Source organism: Sceloporus undulatus, chromosome 5 (assembly GCF_019175285.1).
Source record: "Sceloporus undulatus isolate JIND9_A2432 ecotype Alabama chromosome 5, SceUnd_v1.1, whole genome shotgun sequence".
Taxonomy (NCBI): Eukaryota; Metazoa; Chordata; class Lepidosauria; order Squamata; family Phrynosomatidae; genus Sceloporus; species Sceloporus undulatus.
Window position 1 is genome coordinate 99151558 of NC_056526.1, and position 18585 is coordinate 99170142.

At 38.2% G+C, this 18585-nt stretch overlaps 1 protein-coding gene across 13 annotated transcripts in view; it reads right to left on the reverse strand.

The window, feature by feature from the left end:
* ADD1 (adducin 1) overlaps positions 1–18585 on the reverse strand; it is an 85368-nt gene that overhangs the window by 38810 nt on the left and 27973 nt on the right. For all 13 annotated transcript variants that reach the window (XM_042466765.1, XM_042466768.1, XM_042466764.1 and 10 more), the window contains 6 exons: positions 9406–9557; positions 5745–5825; positions 3513–3662; positions 1428–1571; positions 1234–1332; positions 740–916 (listed from right to left, as the gene is read on the reverse strand). In XM_042466765.1, the coding sequence (XP_042322699.1) occupies positions 740–916; positions 1234–1332; positions 1428–1571; positions 3513–3662; positions 5745–5825; positions 9406–9557 (803 nt within the window). The remainder of the gene's footprint in view (positions 1–739; positions 917–1233; positions 1333–1427; positions 1572–3512; positions 3663–5744; positions 5826–9405; positions 9558–18585) is intronic.

Here is an 18585-nt window from a genome sequence, read left to right on the forward strand (position 1 = left end):
AAGGCTTTTTTGATATTAAGTAGTATCTGATAACAGTTGTGAGACGAATGAATGAGTTCTGACTTAAACACAGAGCTGAAGAACCAAAGTACCAAGGAATAGGGCCTAAGAACCAAACAAGATGGTTCCGCACAGAGCACTGATATGAAGGACGGATTTGGCAGCCAAGGCAGAGAATGCTGAGGAATTTGGAAGCTGAAGCGGGGTGCTGTTCAGGTGTGACGAACTAAAAAGGATGGCCAGGGGAGTGCTGTTCCCCTGAGCTGCAAACTGACAGGATAATGGACTGCTTTGAACAGCATGTCATCTCCAAAGAGAAGAAGTTGAGTAATGGGTTGCAATATTGCAAAACTTCAGCAACCAAAAAGCCAGAAAGAAAAAGGCATCAACCGCGGCACCGATGTCATCCCCAGCCTTCGAGAACACCTGATCACTGTTCAGCGGAAGGAAAGTGTGTGTGAGTACTGAATGAATGTGTGAATGAAAGAAAGAGATCTTGATACTTAATGTTTGTATTGTTTTTGTTATTCAATAAATGTTACATGCATAGTGGCTAAAAACCAAATTTGGTGTCTTAAGTATCTGTGTCAGCTCTGCTTGGTAAAGTCCACGGAAAGAGAAATTTTCATTACATGCTCTCCGGTTAAATGGGCTGTTCTTATAAACTTGGGTATAACACAGTAATAATCTCCCCTACATCAGACATCTTAGGAGTGGTGCACAAAAAAATTAGTCTTACCAAATTATCAAGCATTCGCATAAGAGCTTCAAATTCCTGCTCTCCAGTCAGCCATTTGGGATAGGATGGTGTCCCCTCCCCTGCTGGAGACTCATGACAACGAGACTTTGCTTTATATTTTCCAGGGTCCAAAAGTACTAAGTTATCTGGTCCTCCCGCACTGGCCAGAGTGCGTACCTTAAAACAATAAAAACAGACCAAGTTTCTGTCACAATCAAACATAATGCAGTGGTTAGTTAGCAATTATGTTAAATACCTCATTATCGTTTGTCCTATCAAAAGGTTCTTTTTAGGGAAACTTGCCCATCCAATTCAAGAATAACATCAGCATTCCCTTACAGTGCTGAAATAAAAATCTGCCATACATTTTCAGGCAATGTCTTTTTGCTACCTTGTCTCCTGCTATTAGCACTAAAACATTCTGCAGTGATTTTGTTTTTCAAATATATGTCATAATGTCAGCCTCAAAACCACAAAAAAAAAAAAATGCTTACTTGAATTTCACAAGCAGCAGCCAAATTATGAATATAGTAGAAAGCTTCTTCAACACTTTCTCCAACTGATACCAAACCATGATTTCTGAGAATAAGAACCTTACGAAGAGAAACAGAAAAAGAATTATTGCATATTAGAGGAATTCCAGACTAAACTTTCTCCTTGCCTTTTGTACGTTGGTTAAGTTACTAACCTTGCTTTTGGGGCCCAGATTTTTCTGAATCAGCACTTTTTCCTCTTCATCCACAAGAATCCCATGGTAATCATGATATGCTACCTCTCCAAGTGACAATGCCTCAGGTGAAATTGGCAGGAGACCACATTTCATTGCAGATACCTGATAATATTACAACACATTTTATAAAGAGGAGTATAATAAAAAAAAAATATGGAAATCCTGTATTTACAGACAATTTCTGTTCTTCTCAGGATAACAGCTGGTGGGAGGCAAAGTTCTCCTTGAGGCTAGAAAGGCAGTCTCCAAATGGAGGCAACACATCTCTTCTGATGGAGACAACACATCTCTTCCCAACATATAAATGTTAAATACAAGATACCATCCAAAAATCAAACTCTAAAACTGAACAGGACCATGGAAGCAAAAATCAAAATTGAACAAGGAGGCAGGATGAATTTGAAATGCTACAAACCTTGCACTTTAAAAATAATTTTGAAATGTTTTTTTCACAAATAGGCCAGAAACCCTAAGTAATTTGCTCAAGGAATAAAATGTGTCCAGGGGGATCAAATGGGGAATCTTTTCTCCTCAGCTGTCTAAGTAGGCAGCTTCGTCTGCAAAGCAAGTTGGCAGAAAAATAATGTATCTACAGAGACAGAGGTCAGGTCTAGCTTTGATTTTGATTCCAATTCTATCTCTACCCCAATGGCTTAAAACAGGCTGGGAGAGATCTAGCAAAATTGCACCTAGAAGATGGCTTTTCTAATTTAAAAAACAAGGATGTATAAGAATGTTGGCAGCTGAACTGTGGCCCATTTCTGCATGACAGGCTTTCCAAATTTGGGCAATAGTGGTTCAAATGCTCATTGTGTGCCACTTTGCCAGCTGAGATTTTCTTGTTCTAGTACAATTTGCCATCGAGGAAGTGTTCAAAGGAAAGTAAGAATGAACACTGAAGCAGACACTTGGTCTGCTGGTGTAATCACAGACTGTACAGTAATGGCCCTGGCTGCAAAAGTCCACTGGCAATATCTGTATAAAAGAGACAATTCATCATGAGAGAACAATACACCTCTCCCCTCTGTCACAGTACCAGACTGGAGCAAATGAAGCCCAAGTTTTTCTCCATCCTGTTCTCTTTCTTTGCTTTAAAAAAAAAAAAGATGCCAGCCTCTCACAAAGCAACAGCCCTGCTCGAGTCTGACTGGACTGGAGAATATAGGAAGTCATCCAGGAGCTGAGAGGAGAAATGAAATTTGGAAACTGTTTTTCCTGGTCCATTCCTTTTATTAAATACCCTCTTCCACTTAAGAAGATAAGTACTGCTATAAGATACACATGCACAAACTGTACTGACCTTACTAAATTGGTGTGCGTGTGGTATGTGTAGGGTGAGACAATATCTTCTTTGAATATCAGATTAGCAGTCCTCTCCCTTAAAAATTACAATGCGTTGAGGGGGGGAACCCTCCTCTTTTAAACAATTTCCCCCTTTTCTTTTCTACATCACTATACACAGCACTTTATTGCAGTATTGTTCCAGCTGCACAGTAAGTGACTGGTTTCCTGAAGAACTAGAAAACTAAATTCTCAGCCTAAATCTCTATGTTCTGTCATACAGGGGATGCAGTATTTGGTCCCTGATTCATTCACAAAGTAGGATTCTCCACTGAGAGCTATAATAGTGGGATTTCAGTGATAAATACTATTAAGGCTAACTTTACCCACCAATCACCACATTGTCCTAACTATTTACACTGTATTCACATGTAGAGTGCTGTTTGACTGAAGTCTCAATATGTTCAGTTAATTTTAACTATGTTCCAAAGGTCATCCATAAAGTTGCTTCAATTACAACTTCTCCCTAATTTCAAGCACATTTTAGGGGAAATTCAAACAATTTTCAGTATAACTGTTTATTTCTGAATTAAATTTAAATAATATTTCCTATGTTTTTAAATTTGTTATTCTTATTCCTCAACACCAAGTTCTACCTGTCACTACTATGTGCTGATGTATGGTCCTTTCTGAAGCTGAGCTACATGCCTTTACATGAAATTGGCTGCTACTTCACACCTGGAGTAAAAAAGAATTTCTCACCGCTGCCCCTGCTGGTGTATGGATGTGAACAATGCACTTGACATCAGGTCGAGCTGCGTAAATGGCAGAATGCAAGGTGAAGCCAGCTTGATTAACTCCCAAATTGGTGCTTCCACGATCAACCACATCACCTTGAATATTTATTTTAACCTGGTAAATAAAATAAGTGTTAATCGTAGAAGTGATTTCCCTCCCAACCAAAGTACATGATCTCTTGGCAGGAAAGGAAAAGATTTAGTCATTTTAATGCACCTTAATGAAAATGAAAAATCCACATTATATATATAAAACACCAAGTAGAGACAGGAATAAAAAAGACCCATATATGTTGTCATTCCACTCCCTTATTCTCACCCAAGCTGCCTGCACTGCCAACAAAACTCCTGCTCAAGAGAAAGGAACCACATCTGCTTTCCTTCAGGGAATACATGCAGACAGAAAATTCAGAATCTATCGAGAGGCGGCAAATAATACTAGATCTGTTGCCTTCTAATATGCAAACTTAATCATAGAATCATAAAGTTCGAAGAGACCACAAAGGCCATCTAGTCTAACCTTCTGCCATGCAGGAATACATAATCAGACTACCCCTGACAGATGGCCATCCAGCCTCTATTTAAAGACCTCCAAAGGAGGAGACTCTACCACTCTCCAAGGGAGTGTGTTCCACTGTTGAACAGCCCTTACTGTTAGGAAGTTCCTCCTAATGCTGAGATGGAATCATTTTTCCTGTAGCTTACATCCATTGTTCCGTGTCCTATTCTCTGGAGCAGCAGAAAACAAGCTTGCCCCATCCTCAATATGACATCCCTTCAAATACTTAAACAGGGCTATCATATTACCTCTTAAACCTATCTTCTCCAGGTTAAACATAGCCAGCTCCTTAAGATGCTCCTCAATCAAACTGTTCCTTTCTGAAACTCACCATAAAGTTTCAAATATACAAATCTAACAGGAAAATAATCAATTATAGCTGCTTAAAGATGGAGGATATGAGACAGACTGCAGCATTTGATAGTTAAAGTGATTCCAAAGTTTAGTTTGAAAGTCAAGATAAATATAAAACTTCTGACCAGCATGAAAGAAAATGAGGGCACATGGCTTCAGCACCAAAGATCTGAGGGCAGGTAGGAGGAAGGATAAAAATGAAGGCATAAAACTGGAAATAGAAGCTGACTGGACAGCTGTCTTGGCATCTTTAGAAAAAAAAACCTCACAAACATAATGAAGCAGATTAATGAAACTGAGGACTCAGCAAATAAAGCTCTGCAGTTAGGAATAAAACAGACAACAATATTTGATAATTTACAGTAAGAAGTTCAAACTCTTAAAGAATGATTGATCAAGAAAGCAGGAACAGATGACCGATTGCAATATTTTGTGAGTTTTTCAAGGAAGAAAATGAAGATGTATTAGCACATGTAAAATAGTGTATATCTTTTTTAACGTAGAGAGATCTTGTAGCACCTTTTCTATTTCTATCAATAACGTCTCTATCCAGCCGGTCCAGGAAGCCCGCAGTCTCGGTTTCATCTTTGACTCCTCTTTGTCATTCATCCCCCTGATCCAGACTACAGCCAAAGTCTGTAGATTTTTTCTCTATAATATTGCCAAAATCCATCCATATCTCTCAGCTTCTACCGCAAAGACACTGGTCCATGCCCTAGTGGTCTCACGACTAGACTACTGTAACCTCCTCCTGGCAGGGCTTCCCCTCTCTCATCTCCACCCTCATTCCTGGAACTTTCTTCCTCTGCATGCACGGCTCATCACTTCCCTAACCAGCTTTAAGGCTGAGCTGAAAACCATATTGTTTAGGGAAGCGTTCTCAGGGAATTTGTGATTGTCATCTGGCTGTCTGATAATATTTGATGTGATGTGATTTGTTTTATATTTGATGTTTTTAATTTGTTTTTCTTTTCTATATGGTAATTTTATCTATTCCTCTTTTAATTGTTACTATCTTAGAGAGTACGCCTTGGGCAGGCTTTTATATACTCTTTAATTTTACCGACTTTGTACAGCGCTGTGTATAATTACAGCGCTTTAGAAATAAAGTTTAATAAAATAATAAATCATCATCAAAGCAGCACATACACAAAAAATCACGTCGGCTTCAAAATCTAGCATAACAAATTTTGTGCCTTAGATTTTGTTTTATGGGCAACATAGCAACATGTACTTCGAAGTATTTTTATGTTGTTGTTTAACAAACAAAAAAAAAAAACTTACCAGACTGGATGCAGTAACCTCACTATAGAGCAGTCCAAAAGGTACAATAAGAAAGTGTTCCTGCTCCAAATTTACTCTGACCTACAAATATGAAAATAAAAACTAAATATAAATAGACAGTAATACTTTAAAATATTTATTTTATAGATATGAAAAGAAGAATGACAGCTCTGCTTGAAACCTATAATTTCTTGATATGCATATAAACCTCTTAAACATCCAGAAAAAATAAATTAAGTCCTGGGATTCTGTAGGGCATATTATACTGTTCAGAAAATTCCCCCTAAAGTTCTGTTTAGTAAGACCTTCACAAAAGTATTTCACCAAGCTAGAAAAGTACTGTATATACTCATGTATAAGTCTAGAAATTTTATTCAAAAAATGGACCAGACTTATCCATGGGTCAATGTCAGTGATGTATTTGAACTCTTATATATATAAAAAGGAACCATTCCCTTGTGAAAAACAAGAGCATATACTGCCCTGGAAGCACTATCCTTTAAGGTGAGCATAAACAGTTAGTCGTGTTGAATTTTGCAAGCTCTTTGGAATTATTTTCCTCTGCTTCATCCTTTAGATGCTTTCTTACATGCCCCTAAGTTTTACCTCAACTTATCCATGGGTCATATCAAAATCTATAATTTTGGCCCCAAAATCTGCCCTCAACTTATACATGAGGTCAACTTATTGTCGAGTATATATGGGTATCTGTTTTCTAGGTATGAGAATATTCAATATTTGCAAACCAAAATGAAATCCATATTGTATGCATAGACAGAATTGTTGTAAGAGGCCTTCTTTATATGGAATGCAATACATATATCATAGCCATTACTAGTTTCAAGAATTAAGAATGAATGTAGGAACTGCTGGTCATTAAAGCCATATGTACTCCAAACCTCAGATAAGTTAAACAAACACAGTCATAGTTCTACCCAAGAGAAGCATTTCATGCAAAGTGCCCACCATTTTTTAACATATATACACATTCCAGAAGCAAACATCCAGCAATCTCAAATCTAATCAATACAACTGGTGCGGACAAAAAGTTTCCCTCTGCACACAAATGAATTGCAGCCTCATTCATACAGGCTGCTGACCTAGTTTTCCCCACTTTCCCCTCCCACTATCAAATATAACTTCTGGCTGGAGATGATCCTCAAGGCCTTCTCAGAAGACCATTAGCTAGTTGAGAAAACAGGGCAAAAGGCAAGGTTTAGGGAAAAAAAATGCCTGGTACATTTTCTCTCTCTCCATGGCAATGACTCAAATGGAAGAGGAAAAAATGCAGGAGTAGAACTGGAAGGAGGACTAGAACGCTCTCTATCCCTTCTCCATCACACATGATAACTTTCAGCTTGCCTTAAATAAATATCAAAATTTGACGAAAGAAAAAAATCATCCTTGAATGCAAACTGGTCTAGAAGATTCAAAATGTTTTTGTTCAGTTATTCAAGGCTTACCTGACCTGGTTGTTTCACTTCACATGTGCATAGTGTTAGTTTTGAATAAAATGTTTTCTGAAACAAATTGAACTTTTGTGGGATGCGTATTATTTCCACATTATTACTACCTCTGATACCAAATCTTCTGTTAAAGAAAAAAATACCTGGGAACACGTCTACTTCTTTAACTCAGGTATACCTATATATGAAATATTCAACAGACTTTAAAATCTTTTTAGTGTATCTTTCATATTATCATCTCTCCCCCTTTTAAGGCCAACTATAATATCAACTAAAGTAGTTAAACTAGACTGGTGTTAATATTAAGCCAAACATTCTGAGTTGTCTCACCAATTACATCTAAGACAGTTCAAGTGTATACCTAAAAATATACAGTATGACTGAAACTGGGACAGCTCTTAATCTATTGTCAAATGATGGTCTGAGTTGCCCTTATGACTGGACTGAGACAAACCTGCAAAGACGTACCATACAAATACAAACAACAGTCAGATGATAGAAACTATGCTTCACGCATCCAGTGGCAAACTTGAGTTTGTTGCTCTGTTTTATCACAGTGCAAATGCTCACTCCAGTTTTTTGGGTTTTTTTAATGTGGGGCTGAGCAGACAGGCTAAATAAAGTGGTTGCCAACCACTTTGAAGGTGGGACAGATTGAAGTTGTGCTCTGGCGGTCCAGAGCAAACAGAACCTGGGATAGTTCACATGGGGCTTTGTAGATCACCCAGGCCAACATATGAATCTAAAGAAGTAAGCTCAAATCTATGAAGGCTCAAATCTGTAACATAAGCTAATAAAATCTATTCCTGCTCCCTATTTTATTATTTTATAAGTATTTTTATTAACATATTAACAAAGGAACAAGGAACAAATATAAAAAATGTAGTATCTTTTAAAAAAATAAAATACATATTCATATTTTGCTCCCTCCTTTGACAGCCCTTTAATTGCTCCTATCTCTCCCTTGTACTCACTTTTATCCAGCAAAGTACAATTAACTCCTTTTAAATCACTGAATACAGATGGTAAACAGTGTCATTTCTTTGAAAATCTTTCCAAATATCTTGTTTTAAGGTAAGATTTTTTTAAAAGCATTTTCATTAGACTATGCAGAGCATATAGTGGGTAGCATGCAAAATGTCAAAATTGCAATTTGAAATTCCAAGATTAGTATGAATTCATTATTTCATGTGTGCTCTAAGCTATAGACAAACAACTTCTGAATTTTCAAAATATAGTGACCCCTTTCTAAACACGAGTCCAGAAAATGAAACAAACTAACCTGCTAGTGGATAATCAGAGTCTATAATAAAACTGGCATCAATAAGAAATAAGGGTTTTGCTGAAAATTAGCGCATGAATGTTAGGAAGTATTCTATTGATTAATAAATGTGATCTTTAAAAGATCCCTTTTCCATTATCTCTAACAGAAAGAGATAATGAAGAAGGAAGTAGAGGGGAAATATAGATTGTTTAAGGAAAGAAGATTGTATTTGAGAGGTACTAAAAGAAAGAGGGTATTTTGAATGGAGATGTGTCAGTATTGACATCTAATGTATAAATGGTGATTTTTATATGTATTGTATGTTTGTATGTGGTCTGGTATGTTTGGTATGTTTATATATACAGTGTTACCCCGGGTTACGAATGTAATTCGTTCCGCGGCGCCGTTCGTAACCCGAAATCTTTCGCTAGCCGAAAAAGCCATAGCCGCTAGCGCTGAAAGCCGCGATTTCGTGCGAAATCGCGCCGAAAAGCACCAAAAATTTTTTCGTAAGCCGAAAAAAAAAACGTAACCCGAAACAGTTTTTTCCTATTTATTTTTTTCGTATCCCGGAAATTTCGTAACGCGGTGATTTCGTATCCCGGGGTACCACTGTACTTAATAAATTTCTGAAAACTACAAATAAAAAGATCCCCTTTCCACAATGTAGACAGTAAGCATGTTATATATACACATATACAGTACAAAGTTATATATATGCACAGAGCCCCATTCCCTCCTTTTCTTTGAAAGTTAAATTACAGGTCATGTTTTCCTATCATATAGATTCAAATTTGGTAGGTTCACTAAGAGCCAGATGCAAGTAGCTTTGGAAGTCTGGTTATCCCAATAGTTAGTAGTAATTCCTGCTATGTGTAAAAATAAAATAAGATAAAACCAGAAAAACAGATATGATGATGTAAATACTCACTGTTATATGATTGTAAATAAGCTGTGACCAGCCAAAGAGATCAGCTAGTCTATAGAAAGCTGCCAGCTTACATCTCAATAACTTCTCTCCCTTCTCATAAGCAATAGAATCAGATCCCCTGAGATCATTCACAGGTGTCACCATGCCAAGACCTGAAGAGAGAAAAGGGACACACCTAATATTGCACCTAGATGGTCAGATCTCTCAATAGTGTCCCCTGAATGTCTTTCTCAATCCTAGACCAGATAACTTTAAGCCAAATTGCAAGGTATCATCACACCCTTCTAACCTGTAAAACATTATTTCTTTTGAACAGCTGCATCGGTTTCATAATATTGTGTTACTCTGGAACATAACAAAATAACACAATCCAGGCTTCTGGTACTATTTATACTTTTCAACTTCTCTTCATTTACTTAGCAGTAAATCATCAGCCACTGACATTTGTATTTTTAGTATATGAAGTAAATTAGTTTTAATACAAAATACCTTTTTTGTTATATTTGTCTCAAGTATGTCTTTTTAAAAACTTGAAAGAAAAGAGATAAAAGCATACCGCCATTTTAAACATTTACAAAACATCCCTATATATACAGTACTTACTCAGGAGAAAGTTTCATTTATGACTTCTGTCATGTACATTTGTACAGATTTGCAGCCTTACATATTTAAACTATTTGTAACCAGCTACTTCTACATGGCTAAGCTAAAATCAATAAATGACAGGTTCTACCTGCAGACTTACATCTAAAATGTATAACACAATGGAAATGGGGAAAGATGAATGAAACTTTTCTCTCCCTCCCCCCCTCCCTCTGCAGTTGAGACCCCTTTAAACTCCCAAAGCTCAATCTCTGGAATTCTGGGTCTGTGAGCATGTGGCCGTCTGTCAAAGAGCTCCTGGTGCCACATAAACTACAATTCCCAGGATTCAATGCACGAGCCCCTGGCAGTCCAGCAGTGTGTTGGGGACAGCAGAGATCCTCCAATGAATCCAGTCCCCTAGCTTTTATAATCTCTCACACACAACTGCAGGAAGAATAACCCACTTTGGAGACTGATTAACTCAGTGCTAGAGGGAATCCGGGGAATGCTAGGGTTTGGGAACATTGAGACTTCTCTGTCAGTGACGCTCTGAGGCCACACAATAGACGACATTCCCAGGATTCCCCAGGCACTGAGGCAGTCTCAATGGGACCATTTCCTCGTGTGGATGCAACTGGTGAGGCATTTCTGGGCACTGCAGTTCAACTAACGGTTGGAGGGTTATGGGACGCCCTGGCAGAGATAGCTCTGGGGCCACAGTGTACTACAATTCCCACATTTCCCCCAGCACTAACCCAGGACAGTTAAGAGTCACTCTCAAACTGGATTATTTCCTCAGTGTGGATGGCAGCTTTGGTGAGGAACTCTGGGCATCTTCAGTCCAGCATTGTTTTATATTTATTCGGCAGTGGTATTTTTGACAGAGATAAGGTGACCATGCTCCTGCCCTCCTTTTCCAGGATATGCCCTCTTCTGTCAATTTCCAAAATTTTCCTCCAGTTGGATCAATGGCTTTAAAAAAGAAGGCATGGAGTTATCATTACAGGGTGTTTTTTTAAGCTTTTATTTTGGCCATGTCCTACATATTTTTCCTTGGGTGCCCTACAATTTTGGGGTTAGGGCATGGTACCTTGGTCAAGAGCTTTCCGTTCCAGGGGTTAAACTGCCAGTCTGTGCTGGTTGGTGCCTGGAGCTGGAACAACCAACCATCCCCAAATTCCATAGCCAATTCACAAAGACAGTAAAGTGGTCACTCAAACCAGATTAATTTCTCCAGTGTAAGATGCAGCCCAAGCCTTTTGCGCTCTCTTATGCCTGAGATGTCAAAGCCCAGCCTTGGCACCACAACAAACTAAAATCCCAGATTCCAAGGATGAGTGATGAAGAGTGAAGCAGTGGTGGGCAAGCGCCAAGTGGCTGAATGCGTTTTTTCTGAACATGTGCACCTCTTTGCCTACAAGTCTCACAGACTTTTTTTTGTTTTAAGCAACGTGTACCCATTAACGAACTCCTTCATGTCTCCTTTATTTAGTTGGGGGGGAATACAGACAAAACAAGTCAAAAGGAAGAAAAACCAAAGTCCCTTGCCAAAGGGGTTGGTTGTGGGAATAATGCATCTGAAAATAGGCAAGAGGAATGTTAAAATAAGGCCATGTTCATGAGACAAATGTGCCTGTTGGAATGGGAGAGGGGGGTGGCCAAAAGGAAGTACATTTCCGTATCTGTCTAGGAATAATGTCAAAAGGTCCTCCATTTGATCATGCCTAAAAAGATGCATTTATATTATATTTCTAAAAAAAAAGCCGCAAAATTTTTTGTGTGTCCTCCATTTTGAAAAAAGTGTCCTAACATTTGAAAAATGGGTTGTCGCTGCAGTTGTCCACATGTGTCCCGATTTGGAGGCCTCACTTATATGGCAAACAGATATACCTGTGGGATGTTTGAAAAATGTAACGGCTATTTTAAATTATCCAGCAAAATAACTAGCAAAGATCTGTGCTATTCTACCTGGTTGTTGCCAGTTTTAAGGAAGATGACAAAAGGACTTTGCTGAGCAAACGTGGAATCTGCACACTACAAGTTAAAGAGGCTACTGTTGAAACAAAGGAAAATTTTATAAAAAAAAGAATTATTTTTGTGTTGCCTGACTTTTCCAACGTGTTTGTTGGACAGGTGCTGTCTCTTCAATATCAGTGAATGGTTGATCAGTAAAAAGATAAATAGAACTTCTAAATAACAACAATTCATTTTGAAGAGCCCACCACACTATAATGAGTCTTTCCTTCTATTTCAACAGTCAACAAATATAAAAACATTCAGAGATGCATAAAATGGATGCCATACAAACCTTGTTCCTCATTTCCTGGACCTCCTTTGATTTGGTGTTCATGGAACAAATAGATTTTGGACCGCAGAGGTGGCAGTTTCTATGTCCATCCTCTTTAGTCCCGGTAATAGCAAAAACATTGCATAAATCAAAAAGACTGTTAAAAATGTTCCTGGAATGCTCATAGGCAACAGATTTACAACACAGTAATCATGCATAACCCAAATAACTGAGAACTGAATCAATGATTAGAGTTCACACGATAACTTTTAAAAAATAAAAAAATAATAACCATCTCCTCTCAACATCCGAAAACAGTTATAATTAGGCTGGTTGACCATATTTATATATTCGTAAGAATATGAAAAAATACCAGATAACGAAAAACCAAAACCTAGTACAGAACTAGTAATGGTATAAAGAGAAATGCTTCAATTGGCCTTCTAAAATTAACACAAAGAACCCTGAAAAAAAAAGAAACCAGTAAATGTGGTTTCCCAAAAAACAGATTCTTTCTTCAACCATGTGAATCCACCAATGGCTGCAATCCTATGCCTGCTGTCCCTGTTGAACTCAGTAAGACTTAGTACATAAATAATAAACAGCTTGTGTGGCTGAAGCAAGAAATCTAATAATGGTGGCAGATTCTTTTAATTTTCACATCATTGATGCACTTCTCTGATATTTAAACACACAAAAGAAAACAACAGCACAAGAAGGACAGGATAGAAGCATGTGAATGTCCAAGAACCAGACCTCGGTGAATGATTCTTTATACAGTAGTGGGTCATCACCAAAGTTTGGAGTCAAAAAAGCAAAACTAGAAGGGGACTTCTAGAACTGGGGTTTTTTTTTTTTGTTTCGTTCTCTGCACAAGCAAATTGATGGATCAGCCTAAAAGTAGGAGTTTGGTGATGTTCAAGTTATTTTAAATAAATCTTACAGCTTGAAAGAGTACAACAACAAACAAAAAAATCCCATACACACAAAGCACTTTCAATGATTTCTTTGCAGGAGGTGTGTTTTATCATGGCCAGTACAGTTAGCATGTTGGAAAGAAGCTTCATTCACATCATAGGTCTGATCTTTTTTAATCTCAAACATAAATTACAACAGGCTTAAAAACCTCATTAATTAAATACCATTGTTTTACTGCTCAGAAAATGTAACTGAACATTAAAACAAAACCTTTTTACACAGATGCTACTCCCCGACGCCCACCAAATCCCACCCCCACCACCCCCTACTTTTCAAGCAAAAAGATGCCAGGAATATAACTCTTTAAAAGCAAACATATGTTAAAATGTTTTCAAGTATGAAGTAAAATGGAGGAATGAAACATGAAGCTATGGATACTCACTGATATTCTTATTTTTTCCATTAAACAACTCCAGCTTTATATTAAAGATATTTAAGTAACAAATAGTAAAAAACCCTTATAAAACTGAAAAGTTTACAAATCAAATTATTAGAATCCAGAAATACATGGACTGTATGTAACGGCTTAAGACTGTACAACTGTTTCTTAGAGAATACGAAACAAGAATTATGTTTGTAAACTGATACCCTCCCTCATCACTTACATTGGGGTTCCTCAAAACTTTTGATCCTCTTGCTGTTTAATATTCAGATCACCAGAAGTCTCGCCAGAACATGGCAATGATGGGATTCTGGGAAATAAAGTCCAAAACATCTGGGGACCCAAAGGGGGGAACTACTGATGGATTTCAGATATGGAATGGTCTTTTTATTGCCATTCAAAGAAACAGAAACACATATAAACGCTTCAGGACACTATTTATTCTCGGGGGTGGGGGGGGGAGGAAAAAAAGAAAGATGGTATTCAAGATTTAACAGTACTAGACACAATAAACAAAGAAAAAAGTGCCAGATATTCCATGAATCGTCTACTACTCCATTCTGTCTGTGCATTTCTAGTTAATACTACATTGGTTAAGAACAACTAGACTTTCCCTTTGAATAATTCTGAAGGAAGAAAGAACGCAACCAAAATCTAGGGGTATAAGTTACAGGTAGCAGAAGAGAAAAATATGTAGAAAAAAGACGAAGAATGTTGAATGATCTATCACTAAGAATGGCTATGAAGGGGTTCTCATTAAATGGCCTCAATTCTTACTATAGTCTAACAACAATTACAAAAGCCTGCATCACACACAAATTATGGAATTGTAGAACTAAAGGAGCATATACCATCACAATAAACATTTCCAAACAGCTAACACTAGCCAGAGCATGTTGAAAACCTTTAGCTAAGACGAAGTGCAAATTTAACCGTCTAAATAGCACTAGTTAACTAATTCGTTTCTGACAGGTTTCCCAAGCTGACTTTAGTCTCCACCCAGCTGGAACTCGAGAAAGATTTTCAAATTAAATTGCATATACTACAGGCAAGAATTCATGGCAGAAGGCTAATGAACACTGGGAGGCTAGGATAGCAGGTAAAGGAGCAAGCCAGTATGTAGATTACGAAAGAGTCAATTATTGAGGGAGGAGCGCTTTTAGGAAAACGAATGTTTTACAGACTCTAGCTTTTCTCTTGTGTCCACTGAATTTAATAGAATCCAATGCGCAGTCTCACCTATTTTACTAAAGGGTAAGTAAGTGGTTCAGTACTGTAACGATGCAGGTATGCCGCTGTCTGTCTAATAATGTATACACTGAGGAGTACTCATATTTAAGACACAATCACTCTTTTTAAGACATTAAAAAGCAGTGATATAGTGTAAGATTTACAAGCAAAATCATTTGATTACTCAATACTGTCGAAATGAAACTATTTAAGTAATTAGGAAGATCTGTATATAAAACAAGCACGAATAAAACTGAGTGTTTTAGTTTTTGCTACTGTTTTCAGTTTGAAAGTATAATCTGTTCCTCTCCATCCGCTCCACTCAGAAATTACCAATGAGAATTCATGTTGCAGTTAAAAGTATGAACTTTGACTGTAATACCGAAATCAATGTCTTTGAAAAACAAATTTATAAAAGGAGTGCTACTGTTGGATTTTATTTCGCAAAGCCCACATGTGCCTGCACCAAAGTTGCTCTACACATCATCTAACTATGAACAGTAGGGAGGCACAAGACAAAAGCAGTGGTAATACAGCTTGGCACAGACAACCGACGAGAGAACTGCAAGCAAGGGTTTTCACGTGAGCTGGTGTAATGTGCGTCCACCCTTATCCTCGAATTGGGCTGCCGCGCATTCTCTGCCCTTCCTTCAGAAGCAAAGCTCATCCCCTCGGCCAGAAGTCAACCACCTGGTCTTCTCGTCCGCTGCTGTTTCTGAAACTATGCCGCAGAAGGGAACAAGTGGCCTGGTCCCCATCAATAGCAAGAATAAACCCAGTGACACGAGCAGAATCTCCACAATCACTGTATTGTTGTTTAGACTTCTCTCTTAGAGCAGGGGCAGCGAAGGGATAGCAAGTTTATGGTAAACCTAAGAAACATAACAGCAAAACACTCAGTCACTTCAATGTGCATTTATTTTTGATGCTTGCTTCTAGTTTTAAAGCCACCTAAGATAAACACAGCACATAACTCTCCACAACTGCAGAAAAGTTACGTTCCAGATGATCTGAACCTATCTGGAAACCTGCGTTTTCATCCATTATTTGGTAGTATCCAAATTTCCAGGATCCATATTTTCGACTCTTGCCACTCTCATCCTAACTGGCACTTCAATTGCCTTTTAGGGTAACAAGAAGAATCTCACATTCTCCTTGAAATCTGAAGGATGAAAGCATAAATTTGCCCCAGTGTTGTGGGGAGAGTTTTCCTTACAAGTGATGAGAAAGATCCCCATCTCTCTTTCTTCACTCCAAGCGAGAAATTGCACTGGCTATTTTAAAACTGTGGGTATTTTTAAGGAAAGAGCAGTGGTGATATAGTGGTTTTGAACATTGGACTATGTCAAGGAAACCACGGTTTGTGGTTCCCTGCTAACCTATGGAAATCCACTGGGTGACTTTGGTTGAAATCACACACTCTGAGCCCAAGAAAACCCCATCTTAAGCAAGAAACATCTCAAAGGCATACAACAATAAGGTTAAGAAAAAAATCTAGTTAGTGCCAAAATAGATCCCAGTGTTCTCTATGGCTCTATCTAGAGGTTGGAGGGGAGCAGCAGGGAATTGACCTAGATTTCCTAGAAGGAACAGTTTGAAGTCAGGGAATGCCACACACCTTTGTTATTTACTAAGGAGTATGGTTTACTGGAGAGTCAGTGAGGTAGCAGTGGGGTTGAGTGTAGGACTAGGACTCTGGAGATCAGGGTTCAATTCCCACCGGCCGTGGAACCAAATGGGCAAGTCCCCCCCCTTGGCAAGTCACGCCCATTTTGGCCCAGAAAATCCTATGGCAGGTTTCGCGTAAGGCTGCCATTAAGTTTGGAAAGGACTTGAGGCGCAACAAAACAACAAATTTTATTGAATCCAACTGAACACAATTGTCTAAGTAAACATGAAACAATGTCTGATGGTCACACATTTTGGCTTGACTACCAAAAATTTGGCAATCTTATTTGTATGTTGTCTCCACATCACCCTTTAAAAAAAAAAGATGTATTAAGCTTAATACATCTAGAATTAGGGAAAATAGCAATAGTACTATGGCAATAATCATAGACAAAAGAATAAAAAAAAAAATAAGACTGGGGCAAAAAATCTTTTTTTTAAAGGAAGCCCCCCTTTCTAATCCTAAGTAATCTAAAAATATTTTTTCCTTCAAAAGGTCTACAGCCTTTCTCACTAGTTATTTTCCTTTCCTGCAAACAAACAAATCTCCACACAGCAACCAATTTGCAAGCCTTTTTGATATTAATAGAAATCGTCTGAGAACAGTGTGTGAGAACGAATGAATGAGTTCTGACTTAAACACAGAGCTGAAAGAACCAAAAGTACCAAAAATAGGGCCAAGAACCAAACAAGATGGTTCTGCACAGAGCAATGATAGGAAGGACGGATTTGGGCAGCCAAGGCAAGAGATGCTGAGGAATTGGAAGCTGAAGCGGGGTGCTGTTCAGGTGTGAGAATACAAGGATGGCCGAGGGGAGGGCTGTTCACTCCGGAAGCTGGGCAACGGACAGGATAAGGGAAATGGACTGCGCTTTGAACAGCATGTCTTCTTCCAAAAGGAAGAAGTGTGAGTATGGGTTGCAATATTGCAAAACTTCAGCAACAAAAGCAGAAAGAAAAAGGCATCAACCGCGGCACGATGTCATCCCCAGCCTTCGAAACAACAACTGATCACTGTTCAGCGGAAGTGAAAGTGGGTGTGAGTACTGAGGAATGGGTGAATGAAGAAAGAAGATCTGAGTACTTAATGTTTGTATTGTTTTTTTTAGTCAATAAATGTTACATGCATAGTGGCTAAAAACCAAATTTTGTGTCTTAAAGTATCTGTGTCCAGCTCTGCTTGGTAAAAGTCCCACGGAAAGAAGAAATGTTCATTACAATGCTCCCGGTTTAAAATGGGGCTGTTCCTTATAAACTTGGGTAATAACACAGTAATAATCTCCCCTAAAAATCAGACATCGTAGGAGTGTGCACAAAAAAATTAGTCTTACAAAATTATCAACATTCGCATAAGAGCGTCAAAGTCCTGCTCCTTCCATCAGGCCATTTGGGATAGGAATGGTGGTCCCCTCCCCGGCTGGAGACCATGAACAAAGAGACTTGCTTTATATTTTCCAGGGTCCCAAAAGTACTAAGTTATCTGGTCCTCCAGCACTGGCAGAGTGAGTACCTTAAAACAATAAAACAGACCAATTTCCTGTCACAATCAAACATAAGTGCAGTGGTTAGTAGCAATTATGTTAAAACCCTCATTATCGTTTGTCCTATAAAAGGTTCGTTTTAGGGAAACTTGCCCATGCCAATTCAAGGAAACATCCTCATTCCCTTACAGGCTGAATAAAAATCTGCATACATGTTCAGGGCAATGTCCGTGTTGGCGTACCTTTCTCCTGCTATTAGCACTAAACATTCTCAGTGATTTTTGTTTGTCAAATATATGATCATAATGTCAGCCCTCAAAACCACAAAAAAATGCTTACTTGAATTTCCCAAGCAAGCAGCCAAATTATGAAGATAGTAGAAAGCTTCTTCAACACTTTCGCCAACTGATACCAAACCAGGATTTCTGAGAAGAAGAACCTTACAAGAGAAAAAGAAAAAGAATTATTGCATAGTAGAGGAATGCGACTAAACTTTCTTCCTTGCCTTTTGTACGTGTTAGTTACTACCTTGCTTTTGGGGCCCAGATTTTTCTGAATCAGCACTTTTT